An 11,678-nucleotide genomic window follows, 5' to 3' on the forward strand; every position below is an offset into this window, starting at 1 on the left:
AAAGTATTGCTAAAAAATCATTAACTAACTTTTTATGTTTAAATAAGATTCTTTATATTACAGTTAGAAAATAATTGTTGCTGAAAGAAGGCCAATAGACATGGTATGCACATGTTTAGGAGCAACCTGCTCATCTTAATTTCAGAGTTTTTTAAAATGGAACCTCTAATGTATTGCTTGCTTTTTGTGTTCCTGGGGAACAATGCATTTAAAAAGAATCAGGATATACAATTGCAATACAAAGGATTATTTGTGCATTTTTTTCATCAGTTTTACATGTCATTTCAATACACAAAGGTTTTTCAAAAGATTGAAACAGTTGCTTCAACAAATTACATTTGTGTTTATTTGTGTCAATTTAGGAATAATATACTACGTTACCACTGGGAAATGTATAACAGAATCTGTTATATACACATGAATGCAGAGTTAGAAAATATTACAAAATTTAAGTCCACAATTACCTATTGTGTATGACAGACAAGGCTGTTTGAAGTTTTAGTCTGCTTTTTTTTACGAGGACAGTCTAAACGATTCATTTTCTGCTTACCCAGAATTAAAAAAGTGTCCGAATCACAACTCACAAATATTTCAAGGGTGTCTGGCGCATGGCCTAGTCTCTATTAGTTTTAGTTAGGCAATAATGGACTTTTAGGGAGTGGCTCTAAATCCCTGTACATTATCAATTGTTCAGTTGATTAATGATATGACATTTTTTCTGTATTTGCTTTTTTTAAGTACACCATGGGGCTTTACAGATTTATCTGAAAACATGCACAAACTGGTGTTGCTATGTAGTAAGACTCGTAAGGCACCTAAAGGTAAATGTATAATATTTGGAAGAAACCACAACGAAAATCTAGTTCTACAAAAGAACACAGATTATAATTGGGGAAGTCACCTTCTCTAGTTTCTTCATTGAAATTTTAGTGGGCAAATTAATATTCAGTTTTGAAAGATACAAAGATTTATGGTCACCTTGCAGTTTTTCTATAGATATGACTTAAGTATAGGGATTTTCCCTGTTGTATTTTTTTTTATTTCTGTATCAAATTATGTGAAATAATGGTGTGTCTCCACATTTATAGGTGTGGTGCTAATTGTTTCTGTAGTGAGTAAGTATAGATGTGTGTCCTGAAAAACTGTCTCTGCTTGTTCCAGTTTGTCTGCACTGTGATCGCCATCCTACTGCACTATTTCTATATGTGTACTTTTGCGTGGATGTTTGTGGAAGGACTTCACATCTACCGCATGCTTACTGAAGTGAGAAACATAAACCATGGACACATGAGGTTCTACTATGCCATTGGCTGGGGGATACCAGCCATCATCACAGGTAAGCAATACACAATCACAGGCAAAATCCTGTTTTTTTAAATGGAGGTGACATCATCGGGAGATATACAGTATAATCAAAATGAAATGTTGTAAACATATCTAAAGCAAAAAGTCATCTTTTCTAGGACGATTCAGTGTGTTGATTTTCATAACCTAGTGTGGCACTAGTTGTCGGTATAAAGTGTCTGGCACATGCCCAAACTTGAGATTGAGATTATGATGAAATTTCTTAACATAAACTTTTTTTCTTTCATAAGCAAGGCACTGCTATTCGTCTTTGTTTTAACAGGTCTTGCTGTAGGCCTGGATCCACAAGGTTATGGTAATCCTGACTTCTGCTGGCTGTCTGTTCACGATACCCTAATATGGAGTTTTGCAGGACCCATTTCCATTGTAGTGCTTGTGAGTGTCTTGGATATTTAATGTTTTTATCCCTTTGTTTCAAAGAAGATTTAAAGAAAATAAATACATGTTCTTTTTTGTATAAAGGAGTGAAATCTGAACATGTTTGTGTGTTTGTCTTCATTCACAGGTCAACATTGTGATCTTTATATTAGCTGCAAAGGCCTCTTGTGGAAGAAAGCACCGAACATTTGAGAAGACAGGAGTCATGTGAGTACAATAGCATGCAGCAACAGGACACTCACTTGAAGGCAAATGTGGTTTTAGTAATTTACTACTCTGTTGAAGTCAAGTTTGGTTCACATTGTACATAATATTAATTTGCAATGTAAAATCATTACATTTTCTTGGGAAATTACAGTACAGGCTAGCTACAGCATGTGTGATGTGGCAATTGAGTTAGCTTAGTCATGGTTTGTCTTTGGAAACTTCTGTCTTTAATAGTTGCTTTTCATTTAAGGCTGTGCTGTCCTGTTCCTCAAGCTGTGCAATCTGGAATGTTGTATAGGTATCTTTAAACAACATAAAAACTTGAAAAGTAAATAATTACCTCAGCAGAGCATTCAGAGCTCAGAAGGAATAAAGATTAGAGTCAAAGACAAAGATACCCCCCCATACGTTTATAGGTAATACCTTGAACACTTCAAATGCAGCAGTAATAACATTAAACAACTGGAAACTTTTGTTAATGAAACTGTAGGAAACTTTTAAAAAATTCTTAATTTGATTGTAATTTGATTAATGATTAATGGACAGATGTGGCCTTCCCACTTAATTCCTTTCTTATGTACTTAATTGTATTATTATCAACATTAGACGTGAGGTTATTACTGATCTGCTGATATACCCTCTGAGAACTGTACGTGAAAAGTCAGTGTAATGTAGAGGATGGTTTCAGTTGATCCAGCAATCTGCACTTTAGATTTCAGAACTGGCAAAGCCATTTATGTAATTGTTTAGCTTTTCTTGAATTCTTGTTTTTCACACATTTGAAGCACATCTCCTAAGGATACATTTATAAACAATTCTGGTCTTGTGTGAAACGTTTTGGATTTAAAAGGTTTATGTAATGTGGGAATGATTTGTTTGTTCTATTATAGCTCTGCTCTGCGCACTGCTTTTGTCCTCCTCCTGCTGATCAGTGCCACCTGGCTGCTAGGCCTGATGGCAGTCAACAGTCATGTCATGACCTTCCATTACCTGTTTGCCGTCTTCAGCTGTCTCCAGGTGCTGTAAATACAATCCTTCTCTGAAATACTAAACTATAAAGATCTCCCTTAAAAGCTATGGATTCAATAAAATATTGATGAGTTCCCCTCATTTTTTACTCTATGACGTATTTCACAGAGTTTGAATTAGTGTTAAAGCAGTTTTTATAAGTTAAAAAATAAGGAATCATCATTAGCAAATAAAATCAAGGAATGCAGGAAGACATTTTATTTCTCAGAACTGACAGAGTCAGCGAAATAAGCTTTCGTTGTCATTTTTATAACTTTCCAGCTTAGCTTCATTAAGCCTGCAGTGGACACCGTTAGCTTTACAGCATTGCTGAGATTCAGGTCACCTTCAGCTCCCAACTAATCTGTACAGGAATACATTTAAAAAGGGTACAGTCTTATACTAACAATCTTCATCTCCTTTCCAGGGTATATTCATTTTCTTCTTCCACTGCATATTTAATAAAGAAGTGAGAAAAAATTTAAAGAACGTTTTCACTGCAAAGAAATCATTACCTGATGAATCTAGTACAACACGAGCCTCTCTATTAACGGTAAGTTACCGATACTTTTTCATTTGGAAAGCTAATTGTACTTCACATACTGTACATGTGCTGTGTTTATGTTAAACAGCAAAGCTAAAGATTACACAATGTTTTTGCTTTTGGCGTTTCAACGTAGGTATGACTGTTTCATATTGATGGCTTGTTCTTTTTAGCGATCTCTGAACTGTAACAACACGTACACGGAAGAGCCAAACTTGTACCGGACGCCCATTGGAGAGTCCACTGTGTCGCTCGAGAGCACTGTCAGGTCAGCCAAGAGCCACAGTAGCTATCTTGCTTATATGCTCAGGTAATCAGGTGATGGGTGCATGGCGCTCTGACGTTTTCATTTTCCAATTCACTGCTAACATAACTAACTGCACGGCCGGTTGCAGAACCATTCCTGTTGCAAACCTATCTCTGCAGTCTACTTTGCCCTGTACATTTCATCGCAATGTTTCCTGTTAGATGCTTTGGACACCTTTGAACATTCACTTTCTAAAGTAAGCCACTGGCATTGTACTTCTAAAAGAGTTGCCAGGAAAAGTGGTTCTGCACCACTGTGTGATGAATTGATAGACTTCTCACATTATTAACCCTTTAGTTAGTGATGTAGAGTTTGCTGTTTACATTGAATAAGTAAACAGGCTTGAGTCTTATTAAATGTAAGCTAATTTTACTATGGCTTAAGATCTCATGCCACAACAAACTAGAATGTCTTTGTGTGAAGGTTTGGGTTTTTTTTTCTTTGGAAAACACCTGTTACAATTAACATTTTTACATGAAGCAGAAGAAAGCAATATATACAGAAGCACTAGCCCTTTGTTTAGCCAGAATATATATTTACCTCTGGCTAACTGGCTCTCTTCCAGTTTGAGCTAATCTATTTTTATCAGACCAGTTGATGGAATGCTTTTCAATGCCTGAAGCAAATTTCTTCACCTAAAGAAGTCTGCTATATAAATATCCATTCAGATAGCACAAAGTTTCTGCTGTATCCCAAAGAGGAATATTCTGCTGTGAAGTGATGGAAAAGTAATATTTACCATCATGAGCATGTTGTTGCCAGTTTTGCCTAATCCTGAATTCTCAGCTGTTAGACAGGCAAGAGACACTGTGAACAATGTGAACAATATTGAATTGAAAGGGTTTTTTTCTGCAGTAAAATGTTCTGTCTTCTTCTCATGATATATGTTGTATAATCAAAGGATATATTCTCTGTAGTTTTTATATCTGTTCTTGAACTTTTTTGGTATTAGGGATGACTCTGGGCAAAAGCCAAGTGTATCTTCTAGTACAGCAAGAGTGGGTCTCCCTGAAGGAGATTCATCTATATTCCACCGCAGTAAAACCAAGCATGAAGGTATGGCTGAATTTCTGTTTTACACAGCTCCTGGATTTAGTCGTATCATGCTTATTTCTCCTAGTATTCAAGCAGAACATCATTCTCTTTTTTTTCAAACATTCATTTATGCATTCTAGATATAGTTGCATTCTAGCTGTGCACTCTCTGATATAGTTTGGGTCATGTGAATTCTTGAATTCCCACAGATGACAGCTAAAACCCACAATAATTTAAAAGTGCTGTTCCCTTGCTTTGTTAATGTGGAAAACTATAAAGCAAATTAATGGCAAGTAGTGTTCATGTAAAAATCATGACTTTCTTTCTTTTACTCGTTTACAGTGGTGTTCAAATGGTTGAACCACTAGGATAGGTAGAATTTCTGACAACTTTTACTTTAATGTAAACAGATCTGATGAAGACTCAAATTAGTTGTAAAATACATCTGTTTGAGAAGGGAAAGAAGTTTTAACCTCCTGGTGTTGTGGAATGTTCCTGATTCCACAGAGATGGACCAGAGCTTAGATGTAAATTATTACATTGGTATAGTCAGTCTTGTATGAAGAATATATCAATATTCCTTATGTCCTGAAAGCTTAAATCTACAGAAAAAAACATTTTTAAATACACATTAATATTAATCTTAATTAGCATTTTATCACAGAATTTACTAAATTGAGAAAATGGACATTACACTGATTTCATTTCTTCTTCATAGTCCAACAAGTGACCTCATTTGTTTACATATTTTTGTATTTTATGTGCATCACTTTTGCTTATAATTAGAATAGATGTTGGTTATATTTTCATGGAATTCCAGACTACAGCTGTTCAGTAAATTTTATTTGTTAATTTCAGGAATTTATTATCCTATAAAAGCTGTTTCCTACAAAAATACCAGCCTCCACTAAAATTGTTAAAAGTTAAAGATTCTTTTTTTTAATCTCAGAGATGAAATAAGGATTTTGTAGAACTATTCTTAGATAAAATAAAAATCATTACATTCATCAATTTATTCCGACTCTTAACCCGTACATTCTTCTCTCTCCTATCTTGTGGGCTTCACAGAAGCTCAATTAGCTCCACTGCTACTGTTCAAAATGTCTGGGTAGCCAAGGGTGAGATTTGATTTGTTTTTGTAATCCTCAGATTCTGATTCAGACAGTGAGCTCTCGGTGGATGAGCACAGCAGCTCTTATGCGTCCTCCCACTCCTCAGACAGTGAAGATGACGAGGTGGACGTGAAGCCGAGGTGGAATCCAAACACACCGAAAAATAATGAGAGGCAGCCTCTGCACAGCACCCCTAAAGGTAAGAGAGGCTGCAGAAGGAGTAGAGTAGTAACACAGCAGCTTCTAAATTGCCTTTTCCACAAAATGTTTCACTCCTGTGTGCTTCTGAATGGTTCAAAGAAATGTTTAAATCATGAGACAAATCACATAGTGTGGTCAGTTTCTTTTCCTCCACTATAATATTGAATTAATTTCTTTGGGAATTCAGAAAACAATTAATACACAGTTAATTGTTAAGTCAGAATCTGCTCAAGGGTGGTTGAGTCACTCTGCCTTCAATTGTTAAATCGTCACTGCTCACAAATCACATTGTGTGCTGCATGTCCTATTTCTGTTTAGTGTGGTTAATAATTGTTCATTGTCATGACAACTAATCTTAGATATGAATTAATTATATAAGTTATTGCCGATTCATTATTTTTAAATGGGAAAATAGCTTTTTGAAGTATTTTTTTTTTTACCAAAATACTGTAATACATCACTTCTTGCAATACCAATACCAACTGCATGTGTTGTATGTGAGCCTGTTCAGGTTTTTGTGTTATTCTTCATATTATTATGAGAGCTGAAATCTTGCAACACTTAACTGTATAATTTGTCAATTTGTTGATTTAAAAAAAATAGACATCCTTGAAAGAAGAAGCCTGATCAGTATACATTTTTGTGTCATCTGCTTTTAAACAAGATAGATGAATATTGTTCATTCATTCATTATCTAAGAATGGTATTTATTATTAATTTTTCTGCAGTGTACAAACTACACAGGTTAAAAAAATGTAAAAATGTACTTTTAACAGTAATGATCACTCATGCCATTCCTTATGTGATTTTGTAGATGCTGTTCCCAATCATGTAAAACCTTACTGGCCCACAGAGTGTGCAACAGCCAGTGACAGTGAGGACCCAGGGGCCACAGAAAAGCTCAGGGTGGAGACCAAAGTGAATGTGGAGCTACACCAGGAAAACAAACTGAACCACACTGGGGAGGTGCCACAAGAGAAAGAACCACTGAAAGAAAGTGTACCAGCAAGCCAGCCAAACTCCAATCATCAACCCGAGCAGAGAAAAGGCAAGCCAAGCCTCCTCATGAAAGATTCCTACGATTCAAATTCAAATTCAGCATTCAATAAGTGCAGAAAATGTTTAAGATGTATAAAATACAAAATCTATTTTTGTTCTTGATATCACTCTCTGGATGACTTTTAAGAAAGTTATTACCAGTCTTCACATAGACAGATACCAGACCAGAGTTAAAATAAGATTTCTCCTACAATGTTTTTAAGATAGCATTATAAAAAAATTATAAGGTATTCACATTCATTGCCATACTACTTATCGTTACCCTGCTGCTTTGTATGTTTTAAATAGTACTGTGCCAGAATTGCCATTGATTTATTCTTCTTGTTTTCCTTTGAAACTGCAGGAATCCTGAAAAACAAAATCACTTACCCACCACCTCTGTCAGACAAGAACATGAAAAACCGTCTTCGAGAAAAGCTATCCGATTACAATCCACCGACAATTTCATCGCGGACCTCGTCCATAGGGTCGAGTGAAGGCATCCGTCCAGCCGCTGGCAGTAATGTCCTTGTGAAGCAGCCAGCCAGGCAGCAGTTGAGAGAGCAGCAGAATGGAGTGGCCATGAATGTCCGAGCAGGCACAATAAACCGAGACACGTCGGACTCGGAGTGAGTACATGATAGCATTGGCCCTCACATCAAATATTGTGCTGCTATGAAAACACACAACTTACATATGGCTAACTCTGAAATAATGCAATACAGGTTGTATTAGTTAGGTGTCAATAATTGTACTAATTTATATATTCAGATAAATCTGCATGCTTAGTAAGACCATACATTACCTGCATGAGTGCGAGAATACATATATTCATGTGCATGATTATTTCTGGCCTTCATATTTGTCTGCATGTTTCTCACTTCACAGGCAAAGGGTTGACAATTATTTGGCTGAATGCATTTTTTGATAGTGTAGGATTAAGCTGTATCAATATTCCAGTTATACTTTGACATGTTCTTGGTTCTTTTAAATTTTACTGTGATAATGATTTCTCCTACTTTGAGACTACACTTTTCTATGAGTACACTTAATTGTTAGAAAATTAGCCTTTGAGAGCAGAGTCTTTAACCGTGCAATCATTGCCTTTTGTAAACTTGATTACCTGTCAGCCTTTTTTGTCCAGCTGAAAGCTCACATAGCTTTAATCAGATGTTTAATTAAAAAGCAACGACTGTTAATGTGATGAACGTTTAAAAAACTAACATTTTGTAGATTTGTAATTTTTGTTTCAAAGAACAGTTCTGTGATTTTCCTGTAGTGATTCTCAGACCAATATAGAGTTACATCATCCCTGTTTGTTTTGATGAAAAGCAAAGTGGGTTTCGAATAGAATGCACATTGTGCCATTTGGCAAGAAATAAACTGAAACCCATCATATAAAATTACAGAGCTTCTCCTTCGGCCCATTGTGCAAGCCATCTGAAGTGTAAATGGAGAAATGAGTATCTCAGGTTAAAAAATCTGCAGTAATTTAAAAAAAGGGGGGAAATGCGGAAACTCTGTGTACTCGCTGAAAAGATTGCGTGCTCCATTCAGAGTTCTAAGATATTCTCTCTAGTTTAACAGAACGTGTCTAAACACATTGCATGACATCTTACTAAACGATTGCATTTGTTCAGTCAAGTCAGACATTGCCTGCCTGCCTGCCACTGCATCCCCCTAATCCTGCATGTCTACTTTTCCTCTTTTCTCTCCTGCCCAGAGGAAGTAATGAAACTTCAATCTGATTCACCAGGAACCCTAAGGGGGTATTACACTCATGAGGGACTCCCCATTCTCGGCTCAAGTAAAGCCTGTGAACAAGACACTTTGTTGCATCAGCTCCTATGGAGAAGAATATTACTGCAGACTTTTACCTGCTAGAAAAGGGAATGTATGTGACTGCACCAGCAGGAGGTTTTGTCATGGTGTATTTGTGAACAGTGCCAAACAATAAGCGGAAGTGAAAGGCCACTATGCAACAAGGTGGATCGAGGCAATTGAAGCGATCACTTAATAAACGACATCGGTAGCCAATGTGCTGCCCCATGCTGCTGTCACTTGGCGATACTACTCTGCTATTGTTTATCCGAGGAGCTGACTGTGGTAAACAAATCTGTGATGGGAAGCAGAAACATTAACAACGCTGAAGCATTACTGAAAGAACCTCAGTAAAGTCTGCTAATGATGACTGAGGGTTTCTGTGACACGCTGCAGCCTTGCCCCAGTGAACTGCAAAGCACACCAATGTGTCATGTTGTCTCTGGCTTTGGGAGAGAGAAACAGTCTTAAATGAATGCATTTTATGTAAAAAGAAATTGTAGATATGTTTTTTTATCCTGTTTTTTATCATATCCGTTTCTTAGGAGAAAAAGAAAAGCTAGCGTCTATACTGTACTTCGCATTTTAATATGTGTTGCTACAGGAGCTTCTGTACTTAAACGAATCTCCTACTGTTGGTTGCACAATTGTACTTGAAGTTGCTGTGCTGTATGATTTACAGTCATTAAATTGTTTTAATGAGGAAGTATTTGGAGTTTTGCACCCTCATCAGACAATGAAATCAGAGAGGGTTTTTTTTTTTTTTTTTGTTTTTTTTTTCGGAATTCTGTGGGCAGAAGATTGTGAAATTTTTAAGGGATTTACACACCTTCTCAGTGATGGAAAATGTGGGATATGGAAAACGAGTAGCTCCACTGAAGTTATTTTGAAGGATGGTGGTATATGTAATTGCAAAGTCTGGAACTTAATACTCACATATAAGCCAAATATTCATCTGTTGCCTTAAGGTACTTTAAAAACAGCTGACAACTAGATAAAAGCAATAGTAATGGGTGTAGATGGACCATTCTATGTAATAAAAAGTTTTGGTCAAGTTTTTGTACAGCTGTAGGTGTTTAAAGTGGAGATGTTCTGAATTCGCTGGTGCAGTGCTCCATAGAAGAAAATACGCCCTTGTTGCCAAGGTGGAGTCTGAGGCCATTTTGTGAAGTGTGGCTGTTCATTACCCTCAGGCTGTTTGCAAAGCACTCATTAAGGAATACAAAAATGCCTTACCTGCTATGATGACTTGTTAAATACATTGCACAGCTTTTTGGAAGTGATTCAATTGATCTATCATCAGATATCATCCATTTAAATTTAAATGAGGTGCTATTTGGTTTCAAAATATGGCAGCTATATCCCAAAAGCTTAAGAGCAATACAGTATCAGAAGTTCAGGCACATGTGAATGTTTCATTTTTGTCTTAAATACATTCACATCTTGTTCTTCTTTAATATTCATAACTCCCCAGAAAGTAGTTTTTGTAAGTGGAAATGCATACCTAATTGTCATTATCACAACAAGATTGTGGTTTATACAAAAGTTTGCTGTTTTTATCTTTCACAGTAGCACACTCATTGTGGTAATATGATAACAGCATTCTGTGTAATTCTGTTCCGTATGTTTTACAAAACTGCAGTCTTCATATTGTAAAAAAAAAAGATGTTGGGTCTTTACCACTAAAAAGGAAATTTATCAACATTGATATCTGAAATGTACAGTCAATGGGATGTTTCATTCTCTTCTCCTAAATAGTTGTGTGTAGCCACAACTACATTTGTAAGAAATGCTTTATCTGAAAAACAAGGTTTCTTACCCAGCCTCCATGAAAATACATTTTTTGTGGCCCAGTTTAATTGAATTAAATGCCACAGAAGACAATGCCTGAACTGCATGAAAGAACGTGTTTCAAAACCACAGATCTGAATGTAGTCTAACACCTTCAGTTGTCACTTTATGTTCAGTTCAGTCTGCAACTCTCCAGTAAATATTACACACTTGCAGCAATTCTCGTGTACATTTTGACCCAGTGTATGTATATTTTTTCTTGATTTTTATTCATTAGTTTTTTAACTATTTTTAATTTTTATGATAGACACTGGAATTTTTGTAACATATGTATATTTATTGTTTTACAAAACACTGGAAAACAATGTAAGATTGTAAAATAAAGTTTTGAATTTTTAAGCTTTTTGTCTTTTTATCTACAGAAATGACTTACCTGATCACCAAAGCATTGTGTTCACACTGTTGTCATTAAGCAGCTACTGTATGTATTTTTTTTGTTTTTCTAAGAAAACACAAAGCAATCCAAAAAAGAAAACAACCAGAAGCTACTTCTGTCTGTATTTCAGGTTCTTACTCCCACACTGAAACATTATATAACTCTCACAAGAATTATCCCTAAAAGGTAAAGTAACTTAAGACTATAAATCCCCTTTTAACCGTGCCAGGCACAACTATGAATGCATTGCAAATCATGCTTAAATGCATTGGGACTTTTAGGTTCCAGCTCTACTAATCTTTTTATTAACAACAGCACTGTATGGTTTATATGCATTGAATTTAATAGGATCTGTGAACAGGAATAGTACATTTTTCATCAGACATGAAAAAGCTACTTAACCCTCAGTACTTAACAACAGTCTGCTTGTAAATA

The 11,678-nt window shown here is 35.9% G+C and overlaps 1 protein-coding gene across 6 annotated transcripts in view; it reads left to right on the forward strand.

The window, feature by feature from the left end:
- celsr1a (cadherin EGF LAG seven-pass G-type receptor 1a) overlaps window positions 1-11,206 on the forward strand; it is a 102,269-nt gene extending 91,063 nt beyond the window's left edge. For 2 of the 6 annotated variants that reach the window (XM_015352651.2, XM_015352656.2), the window contains 11 exons: window positions 1,162-1,336; window positions 1,628-1,740; window positions 1,871-1,950; window positions 2,841-2,967; window positions 3,386-3,511; window positions 3,676-3,812; window positions 4,762-4,865; window positions 5,994-6,155; window positions 6,972-7,205; window positions 7,560-7,824; window positions 8,952-11,206. In XM_015352651.2, coding sequence (XP_015208137.2) covers window positions 1,162-1,336; window positions 1,628-1,740; window positions 1,871-1,950; window positions 2,841-2,967; window positions 3,386-3,511; window positions 3,676-3,812; window positions 4,762-4,865; window positions 5,994-6,155; window positions 6,972-7,205; window positions 7,560-7,824; window positions 8,952-8,979 — 1,551 coding nt within the window. In that variant the 3' untranslated portion in view covers window positions 8,980-11,206. Of the gene's footprint in view, window positions 1-1,161; window positions 1,337-1,627; window positions 1,741-1,870; window positions 1,951-2,840; window positions 2,968-3,385; window positions 3,512-3,675; window positions 3,813-4,761; window positions 4,866-5,993; window positions 6,156-6,971; window positions 7,206-7,559; window positions 7,829-8,918 lie in introns of those variants that run through there. The other 4 variants (XM_015352652.2, XM_015352654.2, XM_015352655.2 and 1 more) reach the window with 4 other exon arrangements.
- The last annotated feature ends 472 nt before the right edge of the window (window positions 11,207-11,678 follow it).

The sequence above is a fragment of the Lepisosteus oculatus genome, chromosome 7 (assembly GCF_040954835.1).
Source record: "Lepisosteus oculatus isolate fLepOcu1 chromosome 7, fLepOcu1.hap2, whole genome shotgun sequence".
In the NCBI taxonomy this organism is placed as follows: domain Eukaryota; kingdom Metazoa; phylum Chordata; class Actinopteri; order Semionotiformes; family Lepisosteidae; genus Lepisosteus; species Lepisosteus oculatus.